The 20,454-nt window shown below is 39.5% G+C and overlaps 1 protein-coding gene across 2 annotated transcripts in view; it reads left to right on the top strand.

Annotated features, from left to right (window-relative positions):
• The window catches only part of NBEAL1 (neurobeachin like 1), a gene marked incomplete at both ends in the record, with an annotated part of 229,171 nt that overhangs the window by 119,107 nt on the left and 89,610 nt on the right, over window positions 1-20,454 (top strand). For both annotated transcript variants that reach the window (XM_080689757.1, XM_080689756.1), the window contains 6 exons: window positions 1,343-1,502; window positions 4,641-4,729; window positions 10,418-10,990; window positions 11,730-11,905; window positions 13,210-13,363; window positions 13,641-13,769. In XM_080689757.1, coding sequence (XP_080545883.1) covers window positions 1,343-1,502; window positions 4,641-4,729; window positions 10,418-10,990; window positions 11,730-11,905; window positions 13,210-13,363; window positions 13,641-13,769 — 1,281 coding nt within the window. The remainder of the gene's footprint in view (window positions 1-1,342; window positions 1,503-4,640; window positions 4,730-10,417; window positions 10,991-11,729; window positions 11,906-13,209; window positions 13,364-13,640; window positions 13,770-20,454) is intronic.

Genomic DNA, 20,454 nt, shown 5'->3' with positions numbered 1-20,454 from the left:
CAACAACAAAAACAAGACAAAACAAAAACCTCACTAATTATTATCTGATAAATCATCTCATTAGAATGTCCACTTTGTTCTACCATTGTCAGTATGAAACCTCTCGTCTCCTTTTTTGGTATATGATGAGTCTTTCACAATTCAGAATATTTTAATAGCTAATAATAGCTACCATTTGTGGCACCCACTATATGTCAGATATTAAGTGTTTTTAATGTGTCAACTTACTGAATTCTTTTAACAACTTTATCTGAAATTGATCTTTGGCTGAAGTCACACATTCCACCTTTTTGTTAACTAAAAGTAGAGGAAGTAGCCATATTTCTACCACCAAATGCATTTTTTCATTATTTTCCTGTTCATTATGCCTAATTGCCTGGCAACAGTTGTTCTTAAATTGTTAGGTCACATTGTGAAGTATACTTATGGATTTATGTTTAGATTCCTACTCGAAATCTCTAAACTTTAGAAAACAAAGATACAAAACTGAGCGTGGTGGCACACACTTATAATCCCAGCATTTGGAAGGCTGAAGCAGGAGGATCACAGTTTATGGACATCCTCAGCTACTTAGTGAGGCCCTTTGCAATTCAGTGAAACCCTGTTTGAAACTAAAGAATAAAAAATAGGGCTGTTGTTGTAACTCATAGGTAGAATACCCCTGGGTTCCATCCCCAGTACCACAAGCAAACAACACAAAGCTGCAGTAACAAGGGTCTGAGGTGGACTCTCTTAGTGAGTGTTACTATGGTGACCCCTTAGGCTGCTGTAGAATAGATCTGCCCTCACAAGGATTCCTTCCTAGAGATTAAATGTTATTTCTCCAAAAATGATCTTGCAGGTATTGTCCGTGATGTTCAGCCAAGATTACCCTTTTATATAAGATTATAGTATATGTTTTGAAAAATGTTGATCTTCCCCTTAGAAATATGAAGATAATGATACAGTCTCTCATTTTAGCATGTGGATTGTTTTCTGTTCTTGAAAATTATTTTGGTAATTTATATAAGTAGATTCCTGGATGGATCCAAAGTTATCATGACACACCCTTGTTCCTCCTATGTATATATGTATACATTTTTTCTTCATTTGCCGTATTTGGACTAAAATTTCAAGCATATTTATTACTCAAATACAGATGCATTTCAGTCTGATTCTTAAATCCACTTCTAGTGATAGTATTAATCTAGTATTCCTCCCTATTAGTGCTCAGATATTTTATACTTAAGGAATAAAATGATGCTATAAAACCTAATGTATAACAGCATTTTATTCAGTATTAATCTAAGTGACTGTTGTTAGTTCTCTGTATTTAGAAGAATGTATTTCTTGTTGTGACCAGGTTATTGAGCAAATGTTGAAATGCACGAATGTTTACGAACGCAGTAAACAACGTATTCGACTTAGAGAAGTTGGCTACTCAGGATTGGGACTCCTCCTTAATGAAGCAGTCCTTAACATTTCTCTCATTAAAAACCTTATGAATCAAATCATAAATACAGGTATGCCTAATGCTCATAATACTGATGATTTAAGAAATTTTTTTCCCCTCAAAGATGTTTTTTTAACCTTTTTTCTCTTTTTAAATGACCTTTTATTTAGCTGGGTGTGGTGGCACATGCTTGTAATCCTGTACTTGGGAGGCTGATACAGGAGGAGTACAGATTCTTCGCCAGCCTCAGCTACTTAGTGAGGCCATCTATAACTTAGTGAGACCCTGTTTCAAAATAAAGAATAACCGGGCGTGGTGGCGCAAGTTTGTAATCCCCGCGCTTGGGAGGCTGAGACGGGAGGATCACACAGGTTCGAAGCCAGCCTCAGCTACTTCGTGAGGCTCTCAGCAACTTAGTGACACCCTGTTTCCAAATAAAGTGTAAAATAGGCCTGGGAGTATAGCCTGGAGGTAGAAAGACTCTAGGTTCCAACCCATTACCACCAAAAAAATAAATTAAATAAAGAATAAAAAATAGGGCTGGGAATATAGCTCAGAGGTAGAATGCCTCTGGGTTCGTTCAATTGCTAATAACTCCAAAAAGAAAAAGAAAAGAAAAAGAAACAACTTGTTATTTAATTCAGTAAAGCCTTTCTTAGGCTCTGTGTTTCTCTGTGCTTTTGTTATCTCGTTCTCATGGCTTCGCACATTGCCTTTTTTCGTACATGTTTGACTGAGTGATTAAATTAATAACTTAATACTCAAACAAGAAGATACAAGAGAAAATATGTAGAAAAGATTTTCTTTCTTTTTTTTTTTTTTCGAGTCTGGGGATGAAACCCAGGGGCATTCGACCTCCAAGCTACACCCCATGCCCTGTTTTTTATTCTTTATTTTGAAATAGGGTCTCACTAAGTTACGGAGGGCCTCACTAAGATTATTTTTTAAAAGAGCTTAAATTCTTTTTTTTTTTCTTTTCTTTTTTTGGTGGTACTGGGGTTCCTGGAAGCCCTTCTCTCTCCGGGCTACACTCCCAGACCTATTTTATACTTTGTATTTGGAAACAGGGTCTCTTACGCCAGCACAGCTGGCTTTGAACCTGCGAGATCCTCCTGTCTCTGCCTCCCAAGTGCGGGGATTATAAGCCTGCGCCACCACGCCCGGCAAAAGACCTTAAATTCTTAAATTTTAGTATTTAAGATTAAGATTTAATCTAGTAATTTAAACTCTTAATAAATTTAAAAATATATCCTTTTTTTTGCAGTACTGGGGATAGAACCCAGGGGTATTCAGCTTCCAAGCCACACCCCCAGCCTTTTTTTTGTTCTTTATTTTTATTTTTTATTTTTTATTTTTTATGAAACTGGGGGTGGAACTCAGGGCTTTCTACCTCCAGACTAAACTCCCAGACTTATTTTATATTTTATTTGGAACAGGTTATTACTGTCTCAGCCTCCCAAGTACTGGGATTACAAGCAGGCACCACCATAATACCCAGCTTGTTTCTGTTTTTTTGTAATAAGTAAATGTGTGTGTGTGTGTGTGTGTGTGTGTGTGTGTGTGTGTGTGTGTGTGTGTGTTTTTAAATACACACACATATACATATACATATTTTCTACTTACTACAAACTAGAATTTATGCTAAATCCTGGGGGGGATTGGGATTTGAGAAAAGGTTCTTTGTCTTGAATGGTTTATAAACCATTGATAAAGTAAGTACTTAAAAAGATAAATAAGCTGATAAAGTAAGTACTTAAAAAGATAAATAAGCTGAAAGTGGTGGCCCATACCTGTAATCCCAGTACTTGAGAGGCTGAGATAGTAGGACTGCAGTTTCTAGGACAGCCTCAGCAACATAGTGAGACTCTCAGCAACTTAGTGAGACCCTTTTTCCAAACAAAAAATGAAAAGGGGTAGGGGTGTAGCTCAGAGGTAGCATGCTCTTGAATTCAATATTAAGTACCCACACACACATACACAAGGTAAATAATAGTATTACAGCCATCTAGTATGGATAGTATGTTCAAAAACAGTAAAAAAAAAAAAAAGAAGAAGAGTTACTTAGATTTGATCAAGAAGGGTGTCAAAACAGTATAAACCTGTATTTTTGTTGTTTTTTTCCTTGGTAAAATCTTAGTACTTGGGACACTGAGATGGGAGGATCACAGGTTTGAGGCCAGCCTTAGCTTAGCAAACTTAGCAAGACCTCAGCAACTTAGTGAGACCCTTTTTCAAAATAAATAAAATAGAGCCGGGCGTGGTGGCGCACGCTTGTAATCCCCGCGCTTGGGAGGCAGAGACAGGAGGATCGCACAGGTTCAAAGCCAGCTGTGCGCACTGGCTTAGGAGACCCTGTTTCCAAATAAAAATGTAAAAATAGGTCTGGGAGTGTAGCCCGGAGGTAGAAGGGCTTCCAGGAACCCCAGTACCACCAAAAAAATAATAAATAAATAAATAAATAAATAAATAAATAAATAAATAAATAAATAAAATAGGCTTGAAGTGTGGTAGTAGATGTCCCTGGATTCTATCTTCTACCACCCCTACACACAAAAAAAAATTGAACAAATCTATAATTCTTTTTTTTGGGGGGGGTGTCTGGGGATGAAACCCAGGGGCACTACTATACCCCCTGCCCTATTTTATATTCTTTATTTTGAAACAGGGTCTCACTGAGTTGCAGAGGGCCTCACTAAGTAGCTGAGGCTGTCCACGAATCGCGATCCTCCTGTCTCAGCCTCCCAAATGCTGGGATTACCAGCGTGCCCCACCATGCCTGGCTAAGTCTATAATTCTTATTTGAAAATGAAATAATTAGCAGGGTTAGTCGTCCATGCCTTAAATCCCAGTACTTGGGAGGCTTAGATAGGAGGATCACAGATTCAAGGCTAGTCTCAGCAACTTAGTGAAACCCTTGAAACTTAGCAAGACCCTGTTTTAAAATAAAAAACGAAATAGGGCTGGAGGTGCAGTGGTAGTATGCCCCTGGGTATAATCCCCAGTAATACACACGCATGCACGCACGCATGTCCACTGCCACTGCCTCCAGACTCCACCCCAGGTAAAAAGGCCCTGGGTTGAATCTCCAGTTCCATAGAAAGGGAGGAAGGAAAGGAAGGTGTTTGGCATTTATACAGATAGTATCCACAGTTCTTTATTTGGCTATCCATGAAATTTAATTTTAACTTTTTGTTTTGTTCCATCTTAGATCCTGTTATCAATTTCAAAGATCTGTTGTCTGTGGTGTATATATCTCATAGAACATATGTAAATGTCAGAGTGATCCTCTGCAGAAAGGTTAGTAAACCTTAAAGGTATATTTCAACAATTACTTCATAATCACACTGTGAATAAAAGTTTTGCATTGCATATTTTGTAGCAGATGAAAATGTAATGTCAGTTATTTTATGTGACATTATAAGTATGCAATTTTTAGAGGATATTAACAAAAATATATTAAGCATATAATCACAGAAATCAGCATGTGAATTTATTCTTTTTATCTGTACATGTTCTTCAAGAAATATGTCCTTCTCAGAGTCTTTTTTAAAATTTTTTAATTAAAATTTTTTTTTCAGTACTGGTGTTTAAACCCATGGGGATTCTACCTCTGAGCTACACGTCCAGTCCTATTTTTTGTTCTTTATTCAAAAACAAGGTTTCACTAAGTTGCCAAGGGCCTAAGTAGCTGAGGCTAGGTAGGTACTTGAGATCCTCCTATGTCAGCCTCTCAAATACTGGGATTACAAGTACATGCCAACACTCTCAGCTCCCAGAGTCAAATTTTTTTGTGGGGGGTACTGGGGATGGAACCCAGGGGCATTTTACCACCCAACTACACTCCCAGCCCTATTTTTTTAGTACTTTTTATGTTTGAAACATGGTCTCACTGAATTGCAAAGGGCTTCACTAAGTATTTAGCTGAGATTGTCTACGAACTGCAATCCTCTGGTCTGCCTCCCAAATGCTGGCATTACAAGCATGCACCACCATACCCAGTCCAGAGTCAAAATGTATTACCAGAGAATACCTTCTTTAGCAAGAACTTTCAATAGTTATGACTTTCTAATTGATACGCCATATTTTAAAGTGTCTGAATCTTTTTTCTTTTTCTTTTTTTCTTTCCTTCCTTTTTTTTTTTTTTTTTTTTTTGCAGTACTAGTGTTTAAACCCAGGGTCTTTCTACCTCTTAGCTACACTCCCAAACCCTATTGTTTTATTTTTTTATTTTATTTTTATTTTTTAAGTGTGTGTGTGTGTGTGTGTGTGTGTGTGTGTGTGTGTGTGTGTTGCGCTGGGGAGGGAGTGGAACCTCCAGGCTATACTTCCGGACCTATTTTATGTTTTATTTGGAAACAGAGCCTCACTAAGTAGCTGAGGCTGGCTTTGAACTTGCGCAATCCTGTCTCAGCCTCTCAAGTACCAGGATTACAAGTGTGTGCCACCATACACAGCATATTCTTTATTTTTGAAACTGGGTCTCACTTTGTTGCAGAGGGCCTCACTAAATAGCTGAGGCTGACTGTGAACCTGTGATCTTCCTGTCTTAGCCTCCCAAGTACTAGGATTACAAGCATGTGCCACCATGCCCAACTTGTATCTTTTCATTTTTATTTATATAATTGCAGTATTGGGGATTGAACCCGAGCTAAACCCCAATCCCTATTTTCTGTTCTTTTTAAAATATATTTTTATTGGTGCATTGTAGTCAAACTTTTTTTTTTTTTTTTTTTTTTTTGGTGGTACTAGAGTTCCTGGAAGCCCTTCTATCTCCAGGCTATACTCCCAGACCTATTTTATATTTTTTTATTTGGAAACAGGGTCTCTTAAGCCAGTGAGGCTGGCTCTGAACCAGCGCGATCCTCCTGTCTCCGCCTCCCAAGCGCGGGGATTACAAGTGTGCGTCACCACGCCCAGTTGTAGTCAAACATCTTAATAGAATAAAAAACTTGTGGAGATATACATGCACATATCACCCAATGAGCCTTTATTCAGTCCCCATCCTCTTCCTTCCCCCTCCCTCATTCCCATGTTTGATTTAGTGACTGACTGATATGTTTAAGTATATCATGTGCTTTAAAGAGTTTCCATCTTCCCCCCTCCCATCCCCTCAGATAGGTCACCTTAATTGTTCCTTTATAGGACCCCTTCTTCAACTAGAGTTCCTGTTATTACTCATTTCTCCCTAGTTTTCGCATATTAGGAAAAACATCTAATTTCTTAGTTTTTATGGCATCCCTGTAGATGCCATAATTTTGTTCTCCTTTATGGCTGGGTAAAATTCCATTGATTGTGTACATATTCCGTACTTTTGTAATCCACTCATCTGTTGATGGACATCTTGGCTGCTTCCATAGTTTGGGAATGATGAATTGAGCACCTATGAACATAGATACTTGTGCATTGATTTGGTAGTTTGGTTTTCATTTTTTGGGGTATATACCCATAGGTGGTATTTCTGGGTCATATGGTAAGTTCATTTTCATTCTTCTGAGGATCTTCCATGTTGTTTTTCAAAGTGGTTGCATTAATTTGCAATCCCACCAATAATGTATTAGAGTTTCTACTTCTCCACACCTGATCAATTACAGTTTATTTCTTCCTTGGAACTCCTACTTTTATTTTCCACACTAATTCCCATTTGCTGAAATCATGACAGCCAAAAGGTGAGTGACTTAAACGAGATGGTCCACTCACACCCAATTTTTTAATAGAGTTCACTTGGATCTGGAGATCTGCTGAGAGATGGGATGAGGCAGCGGCAGCTTCAAGTGCTTCCTGACCATACGATTGCAAGGACCCGCTGGCCCTTTGCTATGCGGCAGGCCCCAATCCCAGCCTTGCGGGTCCTGGCACTGGGCTTGCCGCTCCGCAGGCTCCTATGCCAGCTTCACGGGCTCCGGCACTGGCTTTGCAGCTCAGCAGGTTTTTATGCTGGGCGTATCTTTTCATTTTTGTGGAAACAATTTTAATTAGTTTTAAAGTTTTCCTAACAGTGATTTGTTTTTGTACACATTTAATCTCTAAGTTAAGAGAGAGTTATCCAGGCAGACATGGTGGCGCACGCCTGTAATCCCAGTACTTGGGTGATTGACACAGGAGAGAATCGCAGGGTCACTGTCAGTCTCCACTGCTTAGTGAGGCTCTCTGCAACTTAATAAGACCCTGTTTCAAAGTAAAGAATTAAAAATAGAGCTGAGGTGTAGCTCGGAGGTCTAATGTCCCTGGGTCCCATCCCAGGTACTGGAAAAAAAAATTAATCCTATATGTCTAATTTCTAATAACTTTTCCTTGCCTCACTAGCAACCCCTAACTCATCTACTTTTTTTTTTTTTTTTTTTTTTTTTGGTGGTACTGGGGTTCCTGGAAGCCCTTCTACCTCCGGGCTACACTCCCAGACCTATTTTAACATTTTTATTTGGAAACAGGGTCTCCTAAGCCAGTGTGCGCGGCTGACTTCGAACCTGCGCGATCCTCCTGTCTCTGCCTCCCAAGCGCGGGGATTACAAGCGTGCGCCACCACGCCCGGCCTAACTCATCTACTTTTTAATTTGCTTCCTTGCTTTTATTTTATCTCTTAATTATGTCAAAGATCTTTTCTTTTGGTTTAAAAATATATAGAACCTGGTTATGGTGGCACACACTTGTAATCCCAGTTCTTGGGGGGCTAAGACAGGAAAATCACAAGTTTGCAGCCAGCCTCAGCTACTTAATGAGGCTATCAGCAACTTAGTGAGACCCTGTTTCAAAATAAAGAATAAAAAATAGTGCTGGAGCGTAGCTCAGAGGTAGAATGCCCCTAGTTCTACTCCCTAGTGACACTAAAAAATAAAAATAGAATTTTATTAGCTTTTTGATAAAAATATCTGAATGATTCTTACTTAATTTCTAGGTTTTTTTTTTTTTCAGTACTGGAGATTAAACCCAGGGCATTCTACCTCTGAGCTATGTCCCCAGCCCTATATTTTGTATTAAAACAAGGGTCTTAGTAAGTTGCTGAGGGTCTCACTAATTTACTTTCAACCTGTGATCTCCTATTTCAGCCTCTTAAATATTGGAATTATAGGCATGTGCCACTGTGCCCAGAAATTTCTGACTCTTTAAAGTAATTTATTTTTATTTAAAAAAATAAAAAGCTGGGCATGGTGGCACACGCAGTACTTGAGAGGCTGAGACAGGAGGGTTGAAAGTTTGCAGCCAGCCTCAGCTACTTAGTGAGGCCCTCTGTAACTTATTGAGACCTGTTTCAAAACAAAGAATATAAAATAGGGCAGGGGGTGTAGCCATTGGTAGAATGTCCCTGGGTTCAGTCTCCACTACCACAAACTAAATAAGTAATCTTTTGGATAGCAGAGGTCATATGCATTGTCATGGCAGTAACTGCTCTTTAATTCCAGATTTTAACTTCATCTAAAAAAAAAATTTCATATTATTGGAATTAATTGTTTGAATTAGTGTTCAATTTTTGTTTTGTTTTTGTAATATAGATTTACTTTAAAAATGTTTTATCAGAGCCAGGTGTAGTGGTTCACGTAATCCCAGCATTTGGGAGGCTGAGACAGGAGGATCACAGTTCTTGGACATCCTCAACAACTTAGTGAGACTTTTTGCGACACAACAAGACCCTGTTTCAAAATAAAGAAGAAGAAAAAATAGTGCTGGGGGTGTAGCTCAGAGGCGGAATGTCCCTGGGTTCCATCCCCAGTACCACGAAAAAAAAAAAAAAAAACGTTTCAGCAAAAGTAGTCACTAACTTTATTTACAAAAAGAGGGAGACGGGAAAACGTTGCTCTGGGTATACCTAGTTTCTATCAAAGTGTTTGTGTCCTATTCACTCCCCTAACCCTAGAGTCTAAAACTGTGCCTGGCAGGTAGTCCTTGTTCAGTAGTATTTGCTGAACAAATGTAATAAGCTCATAGGAACTGTTCAATTGAGAGAATATCACTTTATTTTATTTTATTATGCCATCATCCTATTTATACTCTGTGTCTGAACAAAATCATATTAATAACACTTGTATGTTGGCATGTGGAGGATCATTTTATTTTTCCTTTTTTATCTTTCAGCAATGCATATACATGAGTATATACACGCATATTAGTTGGAACCACAATTTTAGCCTTCCAAGTAGTTTTGTTTGTTTGTTTATTTATTTATTTATTTATTTATTTGTGTGTGGGGGGGTACTGGGGATTGAACCCAGGGGCATTCCGCCTTCCAGATACACCACCAGCCCTATTTTTTTATTCTTTAGTTTAAGAAAGGATCTCACTAAGTTGGGGAGGGCCTCATTAAGTAGCTGAGATTAACCACAAACTTAGAGATTAAACCACAAACTCAGCCTCCCAAGTACTAGGATTACAAGTGTGCAAAACCACGCCTGGCTTCCAGATATTTATAATCTAATGAAGAGCATAATCTTTTGAAAGTTTTTTCTTCAATATTTTCTCATTAAATTACTTTGTCTTGTACTTGTAATCCTAGTACTTGGAAGGCTGAGGGAGGATGATCACAGGTTTGTGGTCAGCCTCAGCAACTTAGTGAGGCAGTCCACAACTTAGTGAGACCTTGTTTTCAAATAAAAAATAAAATAGGGCTGGGAGTAGAGCTCATAGGTAAAATACTTCTGGGTTCAATGCCCAGTGCCACCACCACCACCAAAAACAAACAAAAAAGTACTTTGTCATTAAAGTAACTGAAAGAGGTTTGTTTTTTTTTTTTTTAATACTGGGAATGGAACCCAAGGGCATTTTACCTCTGAGCTATACCTCCAGCTCTATTTTTTATTCTTTATTTTGAAACAGGGTCTCCCTGAGTTGCAAAGGGCATAAGTAGCTGAGGCTGTCTGTGAACCGTGATCATCCTGTCTCAGCCTCCCAAGTGCTGGGATTACAAGCATGCTCCACCATGCCTGGCTGAAAGAGTCTTTTTGACATAAAGTGCTATATACTTTTTGATGAATTTTGTATTCTTAATCTCTACAGATTTTACAGATTTTGCAGTCCCAGCCAGATGCAGCACATCAGATATCACAACAAGTGGGTTGGCAAGACACCTTAGTTAGATTATTTTTAAAAGCAAATTTTGAAAATGGAAATTCTGTTCATAAGTACACTAAGGCTGTTTTAGTAAATGAAAACAAAAATACATCAACTGATGATATTAAGAGGAACTTCGATGAAAAGACAGATGAAGAAAAAATCAACTATTTTGCCTCAGCTAATGTGTCTTCTGATCAATGGAGTTTGGAAGATAAACGCTCTCTAGATTCAAACACACCATTATTTCAAGAAGATAGCTCTGTGGGAGAGTTGTCTTTCAAGTCAGAGAATCAAGAAGAATTCTGGCTTAGTAACCCTTCGCATTTGAGTTTAGATCTCACTGGAATTGACTCATGTGGACTGAGTGATAGTGGAAGTCAAATGCCAGAGAGCCTACCTAGCACACCATCCCCAATAGAGTCTGCTAGATCGTTTTCTGTGCAGTCTGACAAAGAAATCACCATTACAAATGATAAGGGCTTTAATGACGACTTCTCTTTACTTGAAAGCCAAGAGGTAAAATTTGTTATGTTTCCAAATGATGTTATGTTTTTGTTTTCATTTGTCTTTTATATACTTATAAATCTTAACAATTTATGAGCAGTTATTAATTATTTCATATTCATGTCCTGAGTCTCATGATTTAAAATTTAAAGGCCTGGAAAGCCCTAGATTGTGACTCTTTTGTGTGTGCCTGTGTGATGCTGGGGACAAACCTCCTCTAGGTCTGCATGCAGGGCCCTAGGTCCTAACACTGAGTTCTATCTCTGGCCACTGAGTTCTACCTCTGGCTTTGAGAACAAAGCCAGTGTTTTATTCATCTTGTATTTCCAGGGCCTACTGAAGTTCAGGGTTCATCAAGGCTATTTGTTTATTGACAATCCTGGAGCTTGAACCCCAGAGACATTCTACCTCTGAGCTATACCCCCAGCCATATTATTTTATATTATTTTTATTATTGGGGATTATTGGGAATGAACCCAGAGATATTCTACCTCTGTCCCGTGCCCCCAGCCCTATTTTATTTTTTAGTTTGAAACAGGTCCTCACTAAGTTGCTGAGAGCCTTACTAAGTTGCTGAAGCTGGTCACGAACCTACAATCCTTCTTGTGTAAGCCTCCCAAGTACTGGGATTACAGACATGCGCCACTACGCCTATCTCATCAAGGCACTTTAAAAATATATTCAATATATGAGATGGTTCTGATGATGTAGTTTAATTTCTCCAATAATTTAATATTTATCTTTTTCATAGAGATGTGAAGAAGAGCTTCTTCAATTACTGACAAATATTTTAAACTATGTAATGTGTAAGGGACTAGAAAAGTCTGATGATGATACTTGGACTGAACGGGGACAAGTGTTTTCAGCACTCTCTAAACCAGGAATATCCAGTGAGCTACTTCGACCAGCAGATGAAATAAAACTACTGTAAGCATTCAGTTAGTGAGTTTTTAACCCTCCTTTTGGAGTGGTAGGAGTCTAAAATAATATAATTTATTGAATACTTACTCAATATTCACTGGGCATTGAGGATCAAAAAGGAGAAACTAAGATGGGTGTGGTGGCACACATTTGTAATCCCAGCACTTGGGAGGTGGAGACTGTAGGATCGTGGTACGGAGAAAACCTCAGCTACTTAGTGAGGACCTTCGCAACTCAGTGAGACCCTGTTTCAAAAAATAAAAAGACTAAAAAAAAAAAAAAATAGAGCTGGGAGTATAGCTCAGGGTTACAATACCCCTGGGTTCAATCTCCGGTACCACACACAAAAAAGGAGAAAGTAGCCGGGCATGGTGGTGCACGCTTGTAATCCCCGTGCTTGGGAGGCTGAGACAGGAGGATTGTGCAGGTTCGAAGCCAGCCTCAGCTGGTTTAAGAGATCCTGTTTCCAGATAAAATATAAAATAGGTCTGGGATTATAGCCCAGAAGTAGAAGGCCTCTGGGTTCCATCCCCAGTACATAAAAAAAAAAAAACAAACAAAAAAAGAGAAACTATAGTCAACTTATTTTCCTAGATTAACTCCAGTGTGAGAAGTTTTATTTTTGTTGTATTGGAAATTGAACTCAGGGTTATTCTACCTCTGAGCTATATCCTCTGTCTTGTCTTGTCTCCTTCCTTCCTTCCTTCCTTCCTTCCTTCCTTCCTTCCTTCCTTCCTTCCTGTTGACCCCAGGGGCCTTCTGCCCTATTTTATTTTTTATTTTGAAAGAGTCTCACTGAGTTGCTGAGGCTGGCTGTGAGCCTGTGATCCTCCTCTCTCAGCCTTCCAAGTACTGAGATTTCAGGTGTGCCCCACCATGCCTGGTTGAATGTCTAATCTTAAATAAATTTGTGTTTATTTTTCAGATTTCTTGTTTATATTGTTGTCTGCAGAATGTCTGAAATTATATAGGCTTATCAAATTTGAATGATTTGAAATCATTCAAGTATATTCAAGTATATTATGGAGAATGTCAATTATTATCATGGCTTTTTTATGGTCAAGCAAAATATGGAACTTTGACTTTTAATACTAAGTATATTGAAGATGGATACTGCAAACACTAAATATTTGCTCTATTACTTTTACTTTTGATCTGCAGTACTTTAATAATACCTATTTGTCAGTGATAATGTATCTTTGATATAGTGTTCCGAATAACTCCTTCTCTCCTCCCTCCCCTCCCTCTTATATGTTCTGCTATCTTTCTAAGTTTACAATGGTTTTAAGAGGACTTTGTTTTACATTTAGTTTACTACAGAAGATGTTAGAATGGGCAGTTACAGAAAACAGAGAAGCAAAAACTAATCCAGTAAGTGCTGAAAATGCCTTTCGACTCATACTGATCATACAGGATTTTCTACAGTCAGAAGGACTAGTTAATTCAAACATGTGGACTGAGAAGGTTAGTGATAACACTTCAAAATTGTTTATTGGGTAGTTAAGGACTATTCAAAGAAATAAATTTTGTACCTCCTCTTTTTAGAGTGTTAATACATAGTCATATGCAGTAAAAATGGATAAGGTATGATGAAGAGTTCCAGATTTTACTAGTTATTATTAGGATGATTCCTCTGGCTTCTGCCAACTAAACATTGGACTAGTTTTGAAACATTTATCATTTGTATTCGTATTCAGGAAAAACTGAATTTTTATTTTTCAAATTTTTTTCATTGTATTAGCTTTTAGAAGGTATCATGCTGCTCTTCGACTGTCTGTCAGTCTGGTATTCTCAGAGTCCAGTGATGGTAAAACTCTCTCAGATTCAGATCCAGTTACTTCTGGGATTCATTGGAAGGGGCAATTTGCAGGTTTGTCAAATATTTTATATTATTTTTTATACTTGTACACAGCATAGTTATTTATGTAATTACTAAATGATAATGCCTTTCAGTACATTGTTTTTTTATTCCAGAAATATTCATGATTTCATTTATGATTTTAGTTTTGTGAGATTAGAAATGAGCTTTAAGCCGGGCGTGGTGGTGCACGCTTGTAATCCCCACACTTGGGAGGCGGAGACAGGAGGATCGCGCTGGTTCGGAGCCAGCCTTGCTGGCTTAAGAGACTCTGTTTCCACATAAAAATGTTAAAAAATAGGTCTGGGAGTGTAGCCCGTGGGAGTGTATACCGGAGGTAGAAGGGCTTCCAGGAACCCCAGTACCATCGAAAAAAAAAAAAAAAAAAAAGAAATGAGCTTTAAACCAGGCGTGGTGGCGCACGCTTGTAATCCCAGCACTTGGGAGGCTAAGGAAGGAGGATCACACAGGTTCAAAGCCAGTCTCAGCTACTTAGTGAGGCTCTCAGCAACTTAGTGGGACCCTGTTTCTAAATAAAAATATAAAATAGGTCTGGAGTTTAGCCTGGAGGTAGAAAGCCTCTGGGTTCTACCACCAGTACCACAAAAAAAAAAAAAAGCTTTAGAGGCAGCTAATTATTTCTCATTTTTATGGCTCTATATAATTTTAAGATTTCCTTTCATAGGATTTATTCATAGCATGCATATATATATATATATATATTTTTTTTTTTTTTGCAGGTCTGGGGATGGAACCCAGGGGCATTCGACCTCCAAGCTAAACCCCCTGCCCTATTTTTTATTACTTATTTTGAAACAGGGTCTCACTGAGTTGCAGAGGGCCTCACTAGGTAGCTGAGGCTGTCCGTGAACCGCGATCCTCTGGTCTTAGCCTCCCAAATGCTGGGATTACAAGCATGTGCCACCATGCCCGGCTCATAGCTTATACTGATAACATAATTCATAAAATCTACATTTAATATAGTTTTCTAGTGCTAGAAAACCTGCATAAACTAATTAGATATGTGCAATTTTTTTTGTGTGTGGTACTAGGGGTGGAACCCAGAGGCTTTCTACCTCCGGGCTATACTCCCAGACCTTTTTTATATTTTATTTGGAAACAGGGTGTCACTAAGTTGCTGAGAGCCTCACTAAGTAGCTGAGGCTGGTTTTGAACCCATGCGATCCTCCTGTCTCAGCCTCCCAAGCGCAGGGATTACAAGCGTGAGCCACCACGCCTGGCTAGATATGTGCAGTTTAAAGCGGGCATGGTGGCGCATGCTTGTAATCCCAGGATTCAGGGGGCTGAGACGGGAGGATTGCAGTTTGTGGACAGCCTCAGCTACTTAGTGAAGTCCTTTCCAACTCAGTGAGACCTGATTTCAAAATAAAGAATAAAAGTAGGGCTGGGGGTGCAGCTCAGAGATAGAATGCCCCTGGGTTCCGTCCCTAGTACCGCCAAAAAAAAAGGTATAAATATGTGCAGTTTAGGTAGTAAATTTTTTAGAAAAGTTATTTTCTTGCTGTTTTTTTTCAAAAGTCCTCCGCTTTTTTGTGTGCCACAGGGAATTGAACCCCAGGGCATTCTGCCTCCGAGCTACATCCCCAACTCTTTTTTTTTATTAATTAATTTATTTATTTATTTATTTTTGTGGTACTGGGGTTGGAACCCAAGTGCATTCTACCTCCAAGCTATATCTGCAGCTTATTTTTTATTTGGAAACAGGGTTTTACTGAGTTGCAAAGGGCCTTACTAAGTAGCTCAGACTGTCTGTGAACCACAGTCTTTCTGTCTCAGCTTCTCAAATGCTGGGATTACAAGTGTATGCCACCATGCCTAGATTTATTCATTTATTTATTTATTTATTTATTTGTTTGTTTGTTTGTTTATCTTGCGGGTCTGGGGATGAAACCCAGGGGCATTCGACCTCCAACCTACACCCCCTGCCCTATTTTTTATTCTTTATTTTGAAACCAGGTCTCACTGAGATGCTCACTAAGAAGCTGAGGCTGTCCGCGAACTGCAGTCCTCCCAATAAATATAAAAGGTCTAGGAGTGTAGCCTGGAGGTAGAAGGCCCCTGGATTTCATCCCCAGCATCGCCAAAAAAAAAGAAAGAAAAAAGGAAAAGTAATACTGTTTCTATTAATTTTACTCTGATAGTATATCCTAAGATAATTTAAACAACTCCTGATTTTACACACAAATGTTCATTATAATATTCTTTTTCTTTTTTCTTCACCTAAAATAGAACAAGGAAATAAGGATAGTTTTTGTTTTGTTTTGTTTTTTTGGCTTTTTGGTTTTTTTTAGGTCTGGGGATAGAACCCAGGGTCATTTGACCTCTGAGCTATACACCTTGTCCTATTTTTTTATTCTTTCTTTTGAAACAGGGTCTCAGTAAGTTGCAAAGGGCTTCACTAAGTAGCTGAGGCTGTCCATGAACCACAATCCTCTGGTATCAGCCTCCGAATACTGGGATTACAAGCATGCGCCACCATGCCCAGCTTTTTGGCTTTTTTTTTTTTAAGTATTAGCCTAATGTGCCAGGTATGGTGGCACATGCCTGTAAATCCGAGTACTTGGGAGACTGAAACAGGAGTGTCAAAGGTCCAAGGCCAACCTTAGCAATGTAGGAAGACCCTGTTTCAAAATAAAATATAAAGGGTATAGCTTAGAGGTAAAATGCCCCTGGGTTCAATCCCCATTATCCCCCCTCCGAAAAACTATATATATGCCTAATTACTTTTATTTTTTTTTTTCCTCTGATGGTACTGGGAGTGGAACCCACGGGCTTTCTACCTCCAGGCTATACTCCCAGACCTATTTTATACTTTATTTGAAAACAGGGTCTCACTAAGTTGCTAAAAGGCTGGCTTTGAAACTGTGTGATACTCCTGTCTCAGCCTCCCAGGTGCAGGGATTACAAGCGTGTGCCCCCATTAGTGTGCCTGGTGCCTAATGACTTTTAAAGGTGTTACTACTATCATGCCAGGTAGTTCAGATGTTAGAACTCTTTTTTTTGTTTGTTTCACTTATAGTTAATTACTCTCAGTGTTTATATATATATATATATATATATATATATATATATATATATTGTATGTGTGTGTGTGTGCCTGTGTGTGCATGCACGCATGCTCATTTGTGTGCATGCATGTGCGATACTGGGGATCAAACCCCAAGGGCATTTTACCTCTAAGCTAAACTCCAGCCCTATTTTTTGTTTGTGTGTGTGTGTGTGTGTGTGTGTGTGTGTGTGTGTGTGTGGTGGTACTGGAGTTCCTGGAAACCCTTCTACCTCCAGGCTACACTCCCAGACCTATTTTATATTTTTATTTGGAAACAGGGTCTCCCAAGCCAGCAAGGCTGTCTTCGAACCTGCATGATCCTCCTGTCTCCGCCTCCCTAGTGCGGGGATTACAAGCATGCGCCACCACACCTGGCTATTTTATTTTTTATGTTGAAGCAAGTTCTCACTAAATTGCAGAGGCATTTAGTGAAAGAAATTGTAATTAGCCTGGCGTGGTGGCGCAAGGTTGTAATCCCAGCATTTGGGAGGCTGAGACCGGAGTAGCGCAGTTCGCAGATAGCGTCAGCTACTTAGTGAGGCCCTCTGCAACTCAGTGAGACCTGGTTTCAAAATAAAGAATATAGCAGGGGGTATAGCTCTGAGGTCGAATGCCCCTGGGATCCATCCCCAGACCCGCAAAAAAAAAAATTTGCAATTACTTGCTGGTCTTGAACCTGTGATCTTCATTCTTTCCTCTGCTCTGCAGTACTGGGGTTACAAGTGTGACCACCGCTCTTGGCCTTCGCTCTTCTTTTATTTGTTGAAATTTCCCTGAACCAACTGTCTGTCTGTGTAGTTTATATTAAATATTAAGTGTCTTTCCCATAGCAGAAGTTTTATAAATACTTATTACTTAAATAAGCACAATACTTATGTCTAAGATTAATCTTATCTGCCAATAGTTAATGATTTCAGATGTTTCTCAGTAACCTGTTGTTTAATTTTATTCTCTGAAAAATAAAAGCAACCCGGGTATAGTGTTGCATGCTTGTAATCCCAGTATTTGGGAGGCTGAGACAAGAGGATCACGGGTTTGCAGCCAGCCTCGGTAACTTTTTTTTTTTTTTTTTTTTTTTTTTGGTGGTACTGGGGTTCCTGGAAGCCATTCTACCTCTGGGCTACACTCCCAGACCTGTTTTATATTTTTATTTGGAAACAGGGTCTCTTAAAGCCAGCAAGGCTGGCTTTGAACCAGTGCGATCCTCCTGTCTCCTCCTCCCAAGCACGAGGATTACAAGCGTGCACCACCACGCCGGGCCCCCTCAGCCCTATGTTTTATTCTTTACTTTGAAACAGGGTCTCACTGAGTTGCAGAGGGCCTCACTGTGTAGTAGCTGAGGCTGTCCAAGAACCTTTATCATCCTGTCTCAGCCTCCCAAATGCTGGGATTAAAAGCGTGGGCCACACCTAGCCAGTCTCAGCAACTTAATGAGGCTCTTCACAACTTAGTGAGACCCTATTTCAAAATAAAAATAAAATAGGCCTGGGGATGTAGCTTGAAGGTAGAATGTTCCTGTATTCAACCCCCAGCACCAAAAATTTTTTTAAAAAAGAAATAAAAGTATATTTCCCTGAGATTGTACACCTTAAAGGCTAGGACAGGAATCTCTTCCTTTATAGTGAGGAGGTAGAAAGAAGTAGGTATATAGGGCCAGAGGGTCACAGTGGAAAAACTTTTATTTCCTAAGAGGCAACAGATGTTAATTGACTTCCAGAACTCCTGAAAGGACCATACCTCCTGAATGTCCAGTGCTATGAGAGCAAAAGCCTCCTGAGAGTGACCAAACCTCCAGTTCACAAAACTCCAGTTCTACTTGCTGAGTAGCAATCCAGAAGATTCCCAGGAGAGTCCAGGAAGTAGTATCTGGGGCCTCAACTGGAAAAAGAAAACTCAAAGAAGTATATAAACCCCTAGACAGGCCACTTTATGTCACTCATTCTGGGAACCCCTCCCTTTTGGGAACTTTTGTCTCTCTCAGCTCTGTTGGCTTTGAGAGAAAGCAGTGTGGGTGGGTCTCTTAAGCCAGCGCGGCTGGCTTCGAATCTGCGCGATCCTCTGGTCTCTGCCTCCTAAGCGCAGGGCTTACAAGCGTGCACCACCACGCCCGGCCAAATAATAAATAATTTAAAAATAGGACTGGGGGTGTAGGTCAGAGGTAGAATGCCCGTGAGTTCAATCCCCAGTACCCCCCTATCCACACAAATAATACTGACGTAAACTGGGTGTGGTCACGCACTACTGTAATCCCAATCCTTGGGAGACTGAGACAGGAGCACCACAGGTTCAAGGCCAGTCTCAGCAACTTAGCAAGGCTCTTATCAACTTTGTGAGAACCTGTTTAAAAATTAAAAAAAAAAAAAATAGAGCCGAGCGTGGTGGTGTATGCCTTTTATCCCAGAAATTGGGCAGCTAAGACACATTGTCCTCTTTCGAAATTAAGTTATTTTATTCAGATTTAAAGACTAAATTGGGATTCAAAAATATGAGAAAGGTGGATGAGCTTCACTTTCTAATACAGAAGTCATTGCTTTGAGTCTTCCTAGAGATTTTTCCAGTGCTGTTTGCTTTATTAGGATTTACACAGAAAGACTTCTTGAAGTCTCGTAATGCTTTGGCTTGAAACCTGTTCTTAATGCCAGGTTTGAACTCAGATATGTTCATGAAGTGTTGTAGGGTTCGAATAATTTCTGACTCTTGCTATTCTCTGAGATGTAATATTTAAAATAAGGATATGGAGTTAAGAGAGAAGGAAGCAAAATTAAGTTATTTTTCCTGCTTTAAGATTAAGGCTAATGTTTCTCTAGCCTAGAAAATAAGAACCCATTGATGACTTAATTTATCTTTCTGCATTGGGGTTATGGCCATACCTGGGGTTGCTTGTTTGTGGTACTGGAGGGATGAAGCCAGGGACATTCTACCTCTGAGCTATACCCCAAGTCCTATTTTATTTATTTTATATTTTTGAAACAGGATCTCACTAAGTTACTTAGAGAGGGCCTACTAAGTTGCCAAGGCTGGCCTCTAGCCTATGATCCTCCTGCTTCAGCCTTTCAAGTACTGGGATTTACAGGTGTGCACCACCATGCCTGAGCTTTTGTTGTTGTTTTCTTTCTTTCTTTTTTTTTTAATGTTGAGGATCAAAACCAGGGCCTTGTACTAGAAAAGCACTCTATTACTGAGCTAAGTACTCAGCCCATGGTACATCTTAATAGCAGTGTTGAGTATTCTTTTACTTGGGGTTGTGCTCTGACTATGACTATCCCTTGAAAAATTAAGAGTAATGCCAGGCATGCTGGCACACACTTGTAATCCCTGCGCTTGGGAGGCTGAGACAGGAGGATCGCACAGGTTCAAAGCCAGCCTCAGCTACTTAGTGAGGCTCTCAGCAACTTAGTGAGACCCTTTTTCCAAGTAAAATATAAAATAGGTCTGGGAGTATAGCCCAGAGGTAGAAAGCGCCTGGGTTCCACTCCAGCACCACACACACACACACACACACACACACACACACACACACACACAGTAATTTGGTTTCTTATTTAGAACTCAGACTCCTGTATATTTTTGGGGGTAGGGTTACTGGAGGTGGAACCCTGGGGCATTCTACCTCTGAGCTACACCCCC

The sequence above is a fragment of the Muscardinus avellanarius genome (assembly GCF_963383645.1).
Source record: "Muscardinus avellanarius genome assembly, chromosome: 2".
NCBI classification, from domain to species: Eukaryota; Metazoa; Chordata; class Mammalia; order Rodentia; family Gliridae; genus Muscardinus; species Muscardinus avellanarius.
Note: the sequence above shows the minus strand (reverse complement) of the source record. Positions and strands in the feature narration are given on the sequence as shown.